Source organism: Artibeus jamaicensis, unplaced genomic scaffold, assembly GCF_021234435.1.
Source record: "Artibeus jamaicensis isolate MK-2021 breed Jamaican fruit bat unplaced genomic scaffold, CSHL_Jam_final contig_233, whole genome shotgun sequence".
In the NCBI taxonomy this organism is placed as follows: Eukaryota; Metazoa; Chordata; class Mammalia; order Chiroptera; family Phyllostomidae; genus Artibeus; species Artibeus jamaicensis.
The window spans coordinates 11,165,974-11,182,987 of NW_026521486.1; the positions used below are offsets into that span (position 1 = coordinate 11,165,974).

Here is a 17,014-nt window from a genome sequence, read left to right on the forward strand (position 1 = left end):
TCGGGCCCTCAGCTCCACAGTGATGAGCAGTGGGAGCTCAGGCCAGTCCCTTCACCGGAGGCCCGGCCCCATCTGTAAGGTGGGAACGCTACCTGGAGGGGCAGCTGGAAGGGCTGAATGAGGTGATGGGTAGCAGTGGTTCTCAGTGTGGCCCCTGGACCAGCAGCATCAGCATCTCCTGGATTCTTGTTAGAAACGCAGATTCCCAGGCCATAGCCCAGGCTTATAGAACCAAGAATTCTGCGGTTAGGGCTAGGAATCTGCACTTTAGCGAGTTTTCTGTGTTTTGGCAAGCCTCCCCCACCCCACCGCCCACTGGGTATTTTGAAGCCTGCTCAAGTTTGGGAACCACTGTGACTCAGAGCACCGGTGGTCCCTCTTGGCTGCCCACTGGGATGATGGGAGGAAGGCAGACTTCAAAATGCTGATGCCTGGGCCCCAGCTCGGACTCTGCTCTAACTGGTCTGACTCGTGGCCTGGCCACTGGGCATTTCAAAGCTCCCAGGTGAGTCTAACACGCAGCCCAGGTGGAAAACCACCGGCTTGAAGCCTTACACATAGTAAGCACTCAAGAAATGCAAGCTGCGCTTAGCATTGTTGCCATTTAGGAAGAGAATTCCAGAACCAAGTGCCCAGGCTTTGGCGCCAGATAGGCTGGTTCGAATCCAGACTCTGTCGCTAACTAGCACTAAGACCAGGGGCATGAATCATTTACGTTCTCTGTGGTCTTCTCTCTACAACTGGCAAGAATAATTCAGACAACCACGTGCAAGCAGAGGCCAGTGCCTCAGTGACAGGTGGGGCTGCATGACGGCTTCTTCACCACTCTCCCCAGCCCTAACCCTAAAGCAAAGCCGCAGTTTCATGGGAACATTTCAATCCAACAGCTGCCGCCGCCCCAGAAAGGGCCGTGGCCACTTTGCTCTCAGTAGAAACTGTGGTGAGGGGCCGGGAAAGGGGACACAGGCTCTCATAGGTACGGGGGTGTGCCCACTCCCCGGTCCCACCGTGGGCCTGCAGCCTCCTCCTCTCTGCTACCCCCCACCCCAGTGGCTCTCCCAGGCTGGCCTTGGCCTTGGCCCTTTTTCATCCGTTCCTCAGTGTGTAGTTCAAAGTAGCCCACTCCTCAGGGACTGATGCTTGGCAGGGAGGTGGTTTATCGGTTATGCCTTAGGAAACGACCACCCGCATAATAACTGCCACAGCGAACCAGATGCCAAGCTGAACGCTTTCCCATGTCGTCCTGCTCGCTAATCTCCACAAGACCCCTCACCAGAGGGGTGACGATGGTGAACTTGTTTAAAATGGGGGAAAGGGAGCTGAGAGAGGAGAGCGCCTTGCCCATGATTATTTGGGGAGAATTCCTTATTTTGGAGTTTTAACATAGTCGAAGGAGCACATCTTGAATGGTGGAAATGTAGATGTTGGGGGCTGGGGCGAGGGCTTGCTGTCTCCCTGGCAGCCCTCTGAACGGCAGGATCTGGGGGACCAGGGTCAATGGCACAGGCAAGAGCCAGCATCTGGCCTGCCTCCTCCCCACTTGGCTCACACTATGCAGCGCCAATGTGTCCTTTCAGTCTCCGATACACCTGGAAGACCCAGCGAATGGACTGATAATCACTTCCCCTCAAACATACCGCAGGGCTTCCCGCTTCTGCACCTTTGTTCACGTTTATGCTGCTCCTGCCCCTGGAACCCTCTCTCCCATCCACTCGATGAGGAAACCGACGCTCAGAAAGGACAGGTCACACGAGGGACACTGGGTTCAAACAGGGGGAGGAGCCTGTGTGAACATGAACGTAGCCCTCAAATCCTGGAATGCAGCTCTGTCCTGCAGTGTCCAGATCGGGACCCCCACCCCGTGACCCCACTCACAGCCAGCCTGGCCTCCCGCTTGTCTCTCAGAGTCTCGTCAACTGTCTTAGAATGTGAGTCTCGGAGGGCTGGCTTGAGTCTTACCCCCTTGGTTACTCTCTCCAGGTCTGCAAGCCCTGTTCAGAAGGTGGTACCTATCGTTCTCAGGACCCCCAAGCTGGCTTTCTGACCCCGGCTGGTGGGAGGACAGCGTGGAGGGACCCCAGGCTCCCCTGCGTGGCAGGAAGCCGCCCACAGGTATCATGCCCTGGATGAGCCTCAAAGGGCTGCAAAGTCGATGCAGGGGTGGGTGAGGGGCTCTGTGAGCTGTGAGAATGTCCGCATGATTCAGGCGGGAAGGAGGGGCGGGAAAGGGGAGAGGGCCGCAGTGCCCCCAAGGAGACGCCACATACACCAGGCCCCATCGCTAACGGTGTCGACTTCCCGGAATGGGAAAGAGACAATGTAGTGTCATCCGACCTCTGACAACGGCACCTTCCTTTCCTATGTACCTTCGCTTCCGATCAATGTTAGAACTGGATTTATACTATGAATTGGACATTGGATTCCCTGAAGTCCACAGGCTCCTGTTCACACCGGGCTCAACTACCGTCCCGGGACGTTGCCTGTCCCTGCCTCCCCCGGCGCCTTTCTGAAGCGCGAAGCCCTGCTACGGCTCGCCAACTTCCCAGCCTTCAATATTTCTGCTGACACCTCAGCCAGGAAGCCCCCCCACAGCACGGAGGCTCCCCGCTCCCTGTCATACACCCCACATTATACTATAAGTACAAAATTACTCAGAGTTACCCCGTCTGGACTGGGAGTCCCCAGGAGAAGACGTCCCTTTACCCTGTGTGTCCCCAGGCCCCAGCACAGTGTCAGGCACGTAGTAGGTGCTCAAGTAGCAGTGTAGGGATGAATGGATGTTAAGTGGTCAGGGCAGTGTGAGGTGGGGCCCTCGGGGCAGGAGACGGGTGTTTTGTTGCAGGGGCTGAGTCCCAGGCCAAGGACCAGAGGGAACCGCCGCGGTCCTCCCGCCCACAGCAGGGCTCACCTGAAAGATGGGGTACTTCACGTAGCCGATCTCTATGCAGTTGCCGTCGTTTGTTGGTTTGCTGGACAGGAGCGCTTTGAACCTGCACGAGAACACAAAAAGAGAAGACTCACGAACACACTCTCCGTGGGCAGGAAACTCAGCTCTTTTATCTCCCTAACTCTGACACACAACAATGGCATCTCCACAGATCACTTTAAAAACAAAAGATTTTTGTTTATTTTAGAGAGGTGGAGGAAGAAAGAGAGGGAGAAAAACATGGATGTGCGAGAGATACTTGGATCAGTTGCCTCTTGCACAAGAGATACATTGATCAACTCACATACCCCTCACCTGGGGATCTGGCTCACAGCCCAAGCATGTGCTCTGACTGGGAACTGAACCGGTGCCCTTTTGGTTCACAGGCCAGCACTCAGTCCACTGAGCCACACCAGCCAGGGATGCACAGATTTCTTAATCTAACCTTCTCCCTCCCTGGATGATACCATAATCCAATTTAAAGTTAAAGCCCAACTTTAAAGAACAGTGTTACTCCTCAAACAGGTGATTAGGAAAGAATGGATGCCTTGGGAAACCCCATCTGTCTTGCAGGGCCCACCACAAAGGCTGCCCCCCTCAGGGAGTCTTCTCTGAGCTGGGGCTTCGTGGTCCTCTGCTGTCTGTGGGGCCCTCCCACCTCCTACGGCCCCTGCCTCACAGCTGCTGCTCCAGGAGGCAGGGACTCCGCCCTTTGTGCTCCCGCTGCATCCTCGGGGCCAGTGCCTGCCGGATGCGTCGTAGGCATTTTCTCAAGACCTGATGACTCCCTGGGGGGTCTCCCTCTGGCTGACCTTCTGTCTGGGCTTCGGATGCCCCTTCCTGCCCTCGAGTAAACTGTACGCTCCTTGAGGGCAGGGACCCTCTCATTGGAACACACCGACACTCCATATATTCAGGAATAAGCTCGATTTTTTAAATTAAACTTTTAGTCTTGAAGTACTTAGAGGTATAGAGAAGAGTTGTGAAGACAGTCCAGAATTCCTGTTCGCTCTTCACCCAGTTCCCCCTCACGTTAACATCCTGCACGGACAGCCAAGCACCGTTGTCGAAACTAAGAAATTACCATCCGCACAATATCCATCCGGTTCTTCTACAGTGTCACGACTGAGAACTAGGCAAGGGACAGCCTATTCTTCTTGTGCTGGCAAAGCAGGCATGTAGGGCTTGTATCTGGTTTGGGGTGGGGGGTGCAGTGCAGATGCCAGGATGCTGTCAGGACCCAGGGAGTGCCGGTCAGACACAGTCCTGGGCAGACGTCCTGGATGGAAGTGGGCTCCTCACTCCCTGCCTGCCTCCTCCTCACTTAGGCATCACTCTCTCCTCTGCCCAGCTTCCCCGACCCTGTTCGGGTCCTTGGATGGTGTGGTTGCACGTGGTCAGCCCCAGCTCATCTCAAACTGAGAGGAGGAGGGAGGCTGTGGTGGGGGCAGGAGGGGGTTGCACAGTTGTACACTCCATGGTCAGGGAAAAGTAAGGCTCAGGACCTGAGTATTTCAGTGGCTTATGCCAGAGTCGCCTGGCGTTTGGAGAACAGGCCCGTCAAGGCTGCTGCGTGTGAGGTTTCAGGTTGTGCACTCCCTGCCCGAGGCACCTGGCTGAGGGGGCGAAAACCTCACCCACCCTCTGCTGTGTTCCGCCCCACACGTGCTCTGCCTGCCTGGGGTTCCTGGCGCCTAAGCCACACAGAGGTGCTGCTGTTTGTGGTGGTGGCCGCCCTGTACCCCTTTTAATGGCGTGTGAAAAACACGTAACATAAAAATTTACCCGCTTTACCGTCTGTAAGTGTGCAATAATGTTAAGTATATTCACCCTGTTGTGCAGCCAGTCTCTGGAAGATACCATGTGCCCTCCATGTCCTTCAACACTAACTCTCCCTCCCCCCACCCAGCCCCTGGTGAGCACTGTTCTGCTTTCTGTCTCTATGAATCTGACGAGTCTGTACCACACGTAGATGGAATCACCCAGTATTTGTTTCCTTGTGACTGGCTTATTTCACTTTGTCTAATGTCCCCAAGGTTCATTCGTGGTGTAGCGTGTGCCAGAATCGCCTTCCTTTTCCAGGCTGAATCACACATGCATACGCCGCAGTGTGTCTATCCATGCGCCCACGGACGGACACCTGGGCCGCTTCTACCTTCTGGCTGCTGCAAATAATGTTGCTATGAACACGATGCACAAATGCCCTGTGCTCTCAATCCCTTGATTTTGTGAAGCTTATCTGCCAGTCTAGTGGAGATGCCAGCAAAGTTGAACTTCAAAGCATAGTCATAGCAACAGCCACTCTCATAATTCATCCGCTGTCCACACTGACGGCACATACCTTGGAGAGGCTGTAAATAATAGTACTTTGTGCGCATAAAATGGTCTTCCTTCCACCAGAAAGGTGACATCAGACATTTCTTTATTGTTGAGGAAGTGAGGATCTAGAATAGAAAAGGGAAAGAAGGCAGCGTCAGTGGGCAGAGGGTGACGTCTGGATTCCAGGGGATAAGATACTGGTGGGACAGTGAGCAAACAGGGGTCAGAGGAACACTGAAATCACTGAAACCCAGTTTTTCATAGAAAATCTTCACAGCCTATTTGCAATTAAAAGTAGCATTTCCACCCTGGCTGGTGTGGCTCAGTAGACTGGGCACCAGCCTGCGAACCAAAAGATAGCTGGTTCGATTCCTGGTCAGGGCACGTGCCTGGGTTGCGGGCCCAGTCCCCAGTTGGGGGCGTGTGAGAGGCAACTGATCGATGTATCTCTTGCACATTGATGCTTCTCTCCCTCTCTTTCTCCCTCCCTTTCCGTCTAATAAATAAATAAAATCTTAAAAAAGAAAAGTAGCACTTCCCCAGAGAAGACTGGCCCACAGGCTGCGTTCAGAGGACTTTCAGGCATGAAAAGTCAACACCAGCCCACCTTGCCTCTAGGAATGCCGTTCCCCCCAGTCTCCTGCCCCTTCCTGATGGCCCTGGGTGAGGGAAGCTGTCCCCTTGCCACTGCATTCTGGGTGGTTCCAAATCCAAGCCTTTCTTTCCTGGCATCGGTGGCAAATGAGCCAGCCCCCTGCCCTTGTCTCTAATAAAAACTGGCACTTACTGGACACTCATGATGTACAGGGCCCTGGGCAAGCTGGCACTCACACATGGACACTCAGTCAGTCAGCCCTGGGGGACAGGGACCACTGTCAGGTGTGCAGTTGAGGAAGCTGAGGCACAAAAGGTTACAATGACTCACTCCAGCAGGCGACAGGTGGAGGAACCAGGATTTCAAGGCAGACATTCTAAGCCAAGGGCCTGCATTGTTAAACACCGGGATGCTCCCATTTGCCCGTCATTTCGGCCACTTAGATCTGGGGCTGCTGAAGGTGCCAGTCTGTCCTCTGCCTACCCGAGAGTATCCACCCCCGCCCCGCCCCCACCATCTCTGCACCTACCAGGGTCCACCGCACTCAGTTCCTGAGTCCATCTAACCTAGGTGAGAGGGCAAGGTGGCTCAGCCTCTGCTGGCCTTCCTCTTAGGTCACTTGCCCTGTTAACTCACTTGGGCCGCAGCACCCCAGGGTGGACCTTAACTTTATTTATTTTTTCAGGGTGGGCCCTTAGAGTCTGTAAATCGAAGATTCCTTAACATCTGTATTGTCCCATCGTTACTGTGTATCCACTCCGTCTGCCTCTCCCTCCGGCCAGCATGGCCAGCGCGCTCTGGGAGGGCAGGGCCTCGCCTGCCCTTTTCACCTCCTTCCCTCTATGTTGGGCACAGCAAGGTGGTAGAGTGTAGTAAGAATGTGAGCTCTGAGGCCAGAAATCTCAGCGACCTTGGGCAAGTTACTGAACCACCCCGTGCCTCCATTTTCCTTCCTGTAAAACGGGCATGCGAATGCCCACTGCACACCTGCATCCTGGAGCTGTGGTGAGCGATGCCTGAATTAATTTATGGGAAGCACTTAGCAAATCAGCCGACACACACTGCCCCTGGGAATGAACTGTGCTAATTAATACCAAGGGGTGGTACGCCCCTAGATGCTCAATCACTACTTTTTGGATGAATGAAAGAACGTCTTGACCAGTGCTTCAGAGTCTTGTTCTTGAAGCCTGTTGAAGACATCAAGCTCCTTCTTCACCCGGGGATCTGCCTGCTGTTGATGGGCCCTTCCCCAGGGGTCAAAAGTTTGTCCTCAAGTGAAGCCCCAGCTCCTCTCCATAGCTAAGTTTAGGCTGGCCCCAAACACTGAGGGAGGGAACCAATCCCTGGATTCCTGGGGGCTGTGGCCCACCAGCTGTTGGGCCGGTCCTGTCTGACCTCGAACCCCAGGCCCCCTTTTTTTGCCCAGACACTGCAGCTTGGACCCAGAACTCAACTTCCTGACTTGTTCTCCTCACTCAGCCCCCAGCCCCTCCGCTGCCCCAGGCAGGGTCCTGGTGGTTGGCTGTACCCTCACATTCTCTGTCACCTCTTCGCGCTAAGAAGCTTTAATTTAATACATATCCAAAAAAGAAAAAGCAATAAAACATCAAAATCAACTGTAATCCCACTATCTCCAAATTTTTTATTAACCGCCCCCTCCCCAAATTTGTAAAACTATCCAGGTAAAAGGAAGGAGGGAGGCCTCTGAGTTGACAAAACCCCACTTCTCCACCTGCTTTAAAGACAGTTAACAGGCCGGGGTGACCTCCCCCTTCTTCTCAGCCACCCGCCTCGCTCTGCCCACTCTCTCTCCCACTGTCTACCTCCGACCATCCCCATCCTGTGCCCCAAATCGCTAATAGCTCCTCCCATTAGCTCTTGTTACCATTCTCTCCCAGAATTCATTGAAACAGCAGGAGGACAATATATTCACACAAAAAAATAAGGCGTGCATACAGCAGTTTGCCATAGTCCCTGCCGCTCCCTACTGTCTTACACCGAGGCCATTTCACTCATTTATATGACCTGCCTGGCCCCATAGAGATGCCAGTTTGGGACCCTTGTCACTAATCATTCTAACTTTCCTTTAAAGCAGGTCCTTAAAGAACCCCCTGTTTGGCAACCATTAGTTAGCCTAGCTTGAAATGCTATACTGAAGATGCGAATCACTACATGTTCCATATTCCATTTATCGATAATTATACATATATTCTGCCCTTTTTCTTTCATGTTGTGAGCCTGGAGCCTCTTGGGCCTGCCTTTCTTCTCTTGCTCTACCCCTTGGAACTCCAAGACTTGGCAAAAAAATAAAAACGAGGACTTTAAAATTGCTGATGAAAGAAATCTCAGCAAGTTCAGGAGGGAAAAAAAAAGTTCCTTCCTCTCCTATAGCTACAGAAAAGCAGAATTTATGCTGCGCCGTTAAAACAGCCCTCGCAAAAACTCGCTCTAACAAGGGCGTCTGGGAGGACGCCCAGATGTCAGATGCTGCTATGTTGTGGGGATGCAGCCTTCATTCTCTGAAGGCTAGTGATTGATTGGTCTTCGTAATTTGTTGCACTTAGGATATTTTAATCAACACCTGTTTCTACAAGGTGGCAATACTTGTGGTTTTGGTGAATCCTGGTTTGCTCACAGGACTCAGCTGCAAAGTTTTCCATTTAACAAAACACTGTGTCATTTAAATTGACCATTTATTCCTGGCGGGGACAGAGGTACAATACTTTAGAACGGTTCCATGAATTCAGGCTCTTCACTCAGACTAGCTCGCCTGTTTCAGAAGTAGTGGTTTTGCGAAAGAGTAGGATTTTCTGATGCTTCCTTTACCAAATGCTTTCCGGTCTTTGTAGGAAAAGGAAGTAGGAAGCAGGAAAGCCCCCAACTTTCATTAGAAGAGGAATCCTTTCATGTTAAAATAGCTTTAATATTTGATAACTCCCCAGGCAGCAAGGAGAGAGGCCCTGCAGCAGAAGGCTCATGGTTCAGGTTTCCAGGCAGCCAAGTACTTCTTTGCCTTTTTTCCCAGGCTGGTCCAAGGGGCTGCAGCAGCCTCAGGGTCCTCGGAACGAAATCAGCGCCCGATGGAGAGGTTTCTTCTGGGAAATCCCAGAAGCTAAAACCCCAGGACGATGTAATTATGGCTTCGGGTGAACCTAGTTCAGGGCCCAGCTCCACCTGCACTGATACTGTGGGGTCTGCAGAGCCCCCCTTTCCTCAGCTGTGACGGGGGATGACTCCCAGTGTCCTCCGGCCTCCTGGGGCGGCCTGAGGATGACCAGAGCTAGGGTAGGTCAAGGCCTCGGCTGGGGCCAGCTCAGGGCAAGTGTCCAAGAAGAATACAAATGGAGACGGCTACCCTGATGGGACTCAGAGCACCCAGGATCCTCAGATCAGGTAGGTGCCCCTCACGTGTGTGTGAGTGTGAGTGTGTGTCTGTGTGTGTGTGGGGGGGCTCATTCCTCTCTCCTCCGAGCTCCCTGCAGGAGGCCCCACCAGAGGAACACGATGGCCTGTCACTGTCCCGTGCATGTCCCCCTCAGGGAGGCCTGGGGGACAGCCGCCATGCACAGCTCAGGCTTCTTTTATTATTTTTCCTCCGGTACTGGTTTTATTACATTTTTTTAAAAAATCGCAAAATTTGTACATGTGAGGCTCTCCTTTCCGTCTTTCCTTAACATTTCCCATTTTTTTAAAAGTCCATATTTTGTTTTAGATGCAGGTGCACGGCAGCGTGGTTAGACAGCCGTGTAAACTCTGAGTGTCCCCCACCCCCGTGTTTCCGGTTCCCACCTGGCACCACACACAGTCATCACGGTGTTATTGGCTGCATTCCCTGTGCCACACTTCATATCCCTGTGACTGATTTGTAACTACCAATTTGTGCTTTGTTTAAGTAAGATTTTTAAAAAGATCTAAAAAACTTATTTTTAGAGAGAGAGGAAGGCGGGGGTAAAGAGAAAGAAATACTGACGTTAAGAGAGAAACATTGATCGGTTGGCTCTTGTACACGCCCCATTTGGGGACTAAGGCATATGCCCTGACTGGGAATCAAACTGCGACCTTCCGCTTTGCTAGATGGCACCCAAGCAACTGAGCCACACTAGTGAGGGCCCAGTCTGTACTTTTTAATCGTTCACCTTATTCACTTAGTCCCAAAACCCCACTCCCCTCTGGCGACTATCTGCATCTGACTGAATTTTGTTTATTTTGTTCTTTAGATCCCACATACATGTAAAATCAGGTTGTATATACCTTTTTTGGATTAATTTATTTAACTCAGCACAATAACCTGAAGGTTCAGCCATCCTGTTGCACATAGTAAAATTGCATTCTTTTTCATGGCTCAGTAATATTCCACCACATATATGTACCACAGCTTTTTCATCTGCTTGTCTATTGATGGGCCCTTGGGTTGCTTTTCGAATCTACCTGCCTGCAGGGCTCCAGAGACCTTCCCACTGTCACTGCCTGTCATCTTTCACTTGGAGGAAGAGGGTGTTGGTGAGTGTCCCCGTCCAGCCTCCGGAGGTATTTCCTCCAGTTTTATCACATAATCCAAGTGACATCCTAATCTGCACCTGCCTGACGCTGGTATCTATTTGCTCTCAAACATTCCCCACCCTTCTTTACAGGCCTCGCTTCTTTCTCGTCCTGAAATCACAAAGCAACACCCCTGGCAGCGCAGGGCAGGGCCGGGGAAACACTCACCCAGGCGGGAGGTCTGCTTCCGTTTGATCTCTGTGAGCTTGGGGATGGGGTAGGGCCCGTAGCAGTGAGTGAAGATGACGCACAGCTGCTGGCTGATCACTTCGTTCTGCGGAAAAGAAAGAACAGCTCGCCTTGCTGGGGGCTGCACACGACCTCCCGCCAGTTGTTGCCAGGAACGGGCCCCCCAGGGGGAGGTGCCCACAGACGCATCTCAGGTTCTGAGATGCCCTGGACCTCACACGCCCAGTCTGCCCTGGCAGGCAGGCCCTGGGGCTGCGTGCCTGTCTGTTCACTGTCTATTGCCAGTGGGCTCACTGGGGGAAAGCTTGTCATTAAACGTTTCTTTCTTGCTCTAATCATTTACTAGCTGCTGGAAAGGAGGCTATGTCACTCACAGAATGGAAAATAAGTTTGTACCCCAAACATACTTTTATCAATACTCCAAAATTCTGGAAGCCTCTAAGGGCCCTGAAAAATAGTGGCAGGAGGCCCTTTTATCCCGTGACTGTGCGTCTCGATTGCCAGGACACACAGTCCTGATTCAGCTTTCTGAGAATTTGATTCCGGTGCCAAGGCATTTCCAGATCCGGAGCACTCAGCCGAATCATTCCTCCAAAAAGAAAAAAAGCAAAAAAAAGTGGGGTGGGGTGGGGGTCAGCTCTGCAGTGATGGCTCAGGGACCAAGGAGCCTACTTCTGAATGAGCCCCGTCCTCTGTGCATTGGCTTCTTCCCCGGGGAGCCACTGCTGTTCGCAGGCCGCCCTCCAACCACAGGTGTGCAGGGGGAAGCCGCCAATCACCGCACCTGGATGCTTTTTATTGCGTGAAGGGGTTGAAGCTTAGGGCTAAAAGGGGGAGTGAGATAGAAAGACATTTATGAAATATTTTAAAAGTAGGTTACAACACAGTTTGCTGTAGGTATTTTTGGAAGCAAAACCCTACCTATGCGTCTATTTAGATTGACAGGTATTTATCGAAAAAGGTTGGGGAGAACAGAGTAGCCACCTTTGGGTGGGATTATGGTGTTTTCTTTTTAGCTATATTTTCTACGACAAACAACGGTTGCTTTTGTAACAAAAACAAATATTGGGACAACCCATAATGTCAGCGGTTCCAGCTATTCATGAGTCTACTTCTTGGTGCTCCCAAAGCAGAAGGATGCAGGTCGGCACATGAAAAGGAAATCCAGCCCTTTGATGAAAGTGGATGAGATCCCAAGGGGCGTCTTGTCACTTCTGACAGATGCGCGGAGCTGCTTAAGGGGATGCAATCATATTGAACAAAAAAAGGGACGCTGCTTTTAAAGACGATGCTGCTTTTAAAAACAAGGGTGTCAAATGCTCCTGCATGTAATACTAGCAAAGGGACTGCCTCTCTCCTAGTTTCACGGAGCGGTTCTCAAAGTGCAGCCCCCAAACCAGCACCTTCGGTGCCACTTGGGAGCCTGTTAGAAATGTCCATCCTCAAGTCCCATCCAGGACCTTCTGACCCGGAAATGCTGGGGGCGGAGCCCAGCAGTCCGTATTTTGACATGTTTTCTGGTGATTCCGAGGCTCCCTTAGGTTTGAGAACCACAGGGTTTCAGGGACTGAAATGCTGTCTTGGGTTTGAGCTGGGCTGGGGGCTGTAAATTCACTTCGTCTGGTCTAACGCTTTGCCACTCAAATGTGCTCCACGGACCAGCGGCGGAAGAGTTGCCATGGAGACGGCAGAAATGCAGATTCTCATTGGAGGCCAGGGAATCAGGATCCACAGCCGCACACTCTGCATGTGACCCCCCCTCACGGATGTTGGAGAAGCAGAATTATGGCCCCTAGATGTTGTGCACCCTAATTGCCCTGATCCCTAAGGCTGTATCTTGAGAAATCCCACCTGTGAACATGGTACCTTACAGGGCAAAGGGGACTTGGCAGGAGTAAAGTTACCAACTAGAGGACCTGAAAGAGGGCGATTATCCCAGACTGTCTGGGTGGACCCGGTGTGATGACACGTGCCCTTAAAATCAGAGGTACCTTTGGGCACCTGCCATTCGGGCCCCTTGTGGGTGTGCACCGGGGGTGAACCAGGGCTCTCCGCACTCAGAACCGTGCGGCTGCACGGAACTGAAAGGTGGAGAAGCAGGATTCTTACTACCTCAGTTACCAGGAGGCTCTCCTGAGATCGAGTCTGTGGATTTGAGGGCTGATATCTTTCCTCTCCTTCTCTGACCCCTCACTGCTCTCCTAAAAAGATACCAAAACACATTCTTTTCTTTGGAAAAAAGTGCTAGGAGTGTCCCGAGGTGCTTTCCAGGCAGCGTAGGTGGGGGTCTATGCAGTGGTAAAAACGTGGGCAATGGGACCCCACGGTGCTGGGCCCCAGTCCTGGCTCCCCACCTACTAGCTCTGTGACCTGAGGGGAAAGTTACTCAGCTTCCTGGGCTCTGACTGTGTCCTCTGAAGTGGATCGGAACTACCTGCTTGGCCAGGTTGCCACGAGGATTAAAAGGATAATGCATCGCAGTCTGCTGTTAAGGAAAGGGCCAATATTTGGCCATATTTGAACTCCCAAAATAGCCATTTCCCATACTTCAAATTAATCTCTATTTTTCTAGATTCTAAAATATTATGGAACTAATGGCAGCTTCTAGGAAAAGAGAAAGAAACGTACTATAATAAACATACATGTCCATTTTTAAGACCCATTTCAGGCTGAGAAATTAAAAAAGATGAAAAGAGGCCGATCTTAGAATCAGGAGAATGTGGAATTGCTGTTACTTTCCAGGGCCACTGGCAGTGGGTTCTTTGTCGTAATCAATTTGTCCCAATGCTGGGGGGGGACCCCTGGTCAGCAGTGAGCCCTCTCTGCTGAGCACACTTGGAAAAGGTAAAGGTGGGCGGGTGGTGTGGCCCTCGAGGGTTCCCAGGAGGTCAGTGCTTAGCTCCAGGTCTGTCCACACCCTTGGGCTTGTGTAGAAGACGAAATTGAACACACCATGAACTTAAAATGCTCTGAAATCACCACCCATTTATTTTGATGTGTACTTCTATTTATGGCAATTATGAGGGCTTTCTATTCATGGTAGTAATATAATGTTTCCTTTCTAAATATGTTGAGGGGAAGGTAAGGTGGCTTATTAAAGAAAAATATTAATAAATAATAATGAGTGAAACTATCCTTTAGGAACGAAAGGGAAATCAGACATTCTCAGATGAAGGAAAACAGAGAATTTGGCACTAAAACTGCCCTAGAAGGGTGGCTGAAGGACGTTCTCTAAACAGAAAGGAAAGGATGAAAGAGGGAACCTTGGAACGTCAGGAAGGGGGAGCACGGGAAGCAAAAACAGGGACAAACGTAGTAGGCTTTTTGCCCCCTTGAGTTTCCCAATTATGTTTGGTGGTTCACGCAAAAATCCTAACACTGATGTGGTTCTAACTGTTCGGAGATGACATTCTTAGAGACGGTTAAATATGTCATAAAGGGGGAGGGCAAAGGGACCCCAAAAGAGGTAAGTTTCCATACTTCATTTGGTATTATGTATACATACTTCAGTATTATGTATGTATAATGTAATACGTTAACCAGCCACTAAAACTGCTATACAGTGAGACATACTGCAAACCATTGCAGACAAATAAAAAGGAATTTAAAAAAATGTTCAAGTACTCCAGAGGAAGGCAGGAAAAAGAAAAGAGAAAGACAGAAAGACCACATGGAAAACAGAAACTAAGATGGTAGACTTAAGCCCTAAAGTATCGATAAGTAAATTAAATATAAATGGTCTATAAATCCCAATGGAAAGACAGAGTTGGCAGGGTGGATAAAGAGCCCGACCACATGCTGTTCACAAGAAACTTCAAACAGAGCCATAGTGGCAAGTTGAAAAGAAATGGGTGGGAAAACATCACACAAACATTAATCAAAGGAAAGCAGGAGAGGCTGTCTTAATAATACTAGATTAAGGAGGCCCGAGAGCAAAGAGAATTAGCAGAAACGAGTGGGGCACGGCGTGACAGAAGGGTTAATCCGAGAAGACGCCGTGGTCCTACGTGGGCACGCCCCAACCACCAGAGCCGCAAAACACGTGAGTCAGAAACTGACGGGGCTGAAAGGGGGAAGAGACCAATCCAGCAACCACAGCTGGAGACCTTGACATCCCTCACCCCAATGACAGGCTCGCTGGACAGAACACCGTGGAATACGGAGGACCTCGGCCAAGAGGACGCTGCACAACTGCAGAACGCTCCGCTCAGTGAGAGCAGAAAACACATCTTTTCAAGTGCCCATGGAACCTCTACCAAGACAGGCCATCTTCTGGGCCATATAACAAATCGCAAATGTTTAAAAGGATTGATGTGATATAGAATGTGTTCTGTATCACACGGTGGAGTCAAACTAGAAATCAATAACAGAGCGAGAAGAGAAAAATTCCCCAAACACGTCGAAACTAAATAACACACTTTTAAACAGCCCGTAAGCCAAAAAAGCAAGCTTCAGGGGAAGTGAGACATTATCAAAAACCGCGGGACACAGGTAGAGTCGTTCTGAGTAGAAAATCTATAGTATCAAATGCATGCATAAGAAAAAGGAGAAGTTTCAAATCGATAATCTAGGCTTCTACCTCGACAACCTGGGAAAAGCAAAGCAAAATAAACCCACGGGGTCCGACCACAGCAATGTCACCCATGCTTGGGGAATGCCTGACTTCACTCAGCGGGAGGGAAATTGATTCCACCTTTTTTCCCCACTATGCCTGGTACACGTGATGTGTCATACCACATTTCACCAGTAGGGGTTGCCACTGAACCCCACCGCGCCCCATATAAGAACAAACGGCACTCTTGAATGTTTAAACGTACTGTCCTTACAGACAGCCCCTTCCAGAAAGAAGCTGCCCCTGTCTCATTCCTGGGTCCCCCTGGGCCGCAGCTCCTTGCCAGGGAGCAGGCCCTGGTGCATACATCCTGGCAAAGGCCCCTCCCTTCGTCCTTGCCCCCAGCTGCTGTTGTCTGAGCTGTTGTTGGCCGCTCTTGGAGGGTGGAGGCTTGGCCGGGCAGGAGGGACCCGGCTCGGTGCTGGCGACGCCCTACTTAGCCTGGGTGCTCACCACGCAGGTAGGTTTACCTCGTGAAAATTCATTTACTCCATAGTTACACTCTGGGCACTTTTCAGTATGTGTCGACCTTCAAACTAAAGTTTACTTAAAAAACCCATAGATTAGGTTTACTTAAAACACAGGAGGCTTCAGTAATTTCTGGAATTCCCACTATAGCCTGAAGAAAGGAGAAACCCCCCCCAAAACAACCAATAACCCCCAAACCATTTAGAACTGCAGACCCTGGGAACAGAACTAGGAATGTTTTTCACCACGGTGGTTTCTTGGGTAATTTCAGGTGAAAGCCTTTTTATTTATTTTCCAGTTGGGGGGTGAGGGGCAGGGAGCATTTGATTTTGAAGAGCTTCCAGCAGGGTTCACTCTAAATAGAATTGCCGAGCCTCATTACCGGAGGCCTGCACACCTGCTCCCATTCCGGCGCTCCGCGGGCCGCCCTCACGCAGGGATCCAGCCCGCAGGGGGCCTGAGACGCTGGGCTGAAGGAGCGGCGCTAATGAGAAGACCATGCGGCCTTGCTCTGCACCCCAGACAGGCGCTGCAGGCTCGGGAAGCAGGCAGGCCCATGCTCCCCGGCAAAGGCCGCTCCACGCTCCCCTCTTCCCGCTCCTGGGCAGCCCGTCGGCCCTGCGGGGCAGGGGAACACATGCTGCCTGCTGGGTTCGGAGGCCTGTTTCCTCTGAGAGTTCCCAGGCTCCGTTGTCTTAGAGGGGCCCCAGAGTCCGCCCTAAGGCTGCTTGTGAGGTTTACACTAGTTAATTCCTATAAGGTGCTTAGAATAGTGCCAGGCATTTGGTAAATAAGAAACTACATATTTTACCTTTAAAAAACCCTCATTTTTGTCTCAAGACAGTCCATTACAAAGAGGGTTCCTGCGAGTTTGGGGACATAAGACGGCCTCCGTGATTTAGGCTCTTCAAGATTCTGTGGGAGAGAAACTGGGAGGATCCCATGTTCTCCTGCAGGGAGGAGCTGGCACTCAGCCGGCTACACGCGGTGCTCGCAGGCTCCCAGGGGCCTGGGCTGCCCTGCGCTGTTGAGGGGATGGTTTCAACGGAACAGCCCGAGAAAAAAATGGAGGTGCCACGCCCCCTGGTGAGGGCCTCCTAATGATAGGGATTAGAAGGCACTCACTCAGTGGCAGGGACGCTGTGAAAGGCATGGACTCATTTTATCTTCACAACCAGCCCAATACAATCATTGCCCCCATTTTCAGCTGTGGAAACTGAGGCAGAGAGAACTTATGTAACTTGACCAGGTCATAAGGCAAGTTAAGTGGCAGGGCCAGGCTTGAACCCCAGCAGTTTGGCTCCAGAGCCCATGCCTTCAACCACTGGGCTACCCAGTCCCCTGTGGCCCCCTGAGAAACCTTGGG

General features: G+C 51.3%; 1 protein-coding gene across 3 annotated transcripts in view; it reads right to left on the reverse strand.

Annotated features, from left to right (window-relative positions):
* Positions 1-17,014, reverse strand: part of ABTB3 (ankyrin repeat and BTB domain containing 3) — a 265,773-nt gene that overhangs the window by 17,248 nt on the left and 231,511 nt on the right. For all 3 annotated transcript variants that reach the window (XM_037160398.2, XM_037160400.2, XM_037160396.2), the window contains 3 exons: positions 10,548-10,653; positions 5,268-5,370; positions 2,909-2,990 (listed from right to left, as the gene is read on the reverse strand). In XM_037160398.2, the coding sequence (XP_037016293.2) occupies positions 2,909-2,990; positions 5,268-5,370; positions 10,548-10,653 (291 nt within the window). The remainder of the gene's footprint in view (positions 1-2,908; positions 2,991-5,267; positions 5,371-10,547; positions 10,654-17,014) is intronic.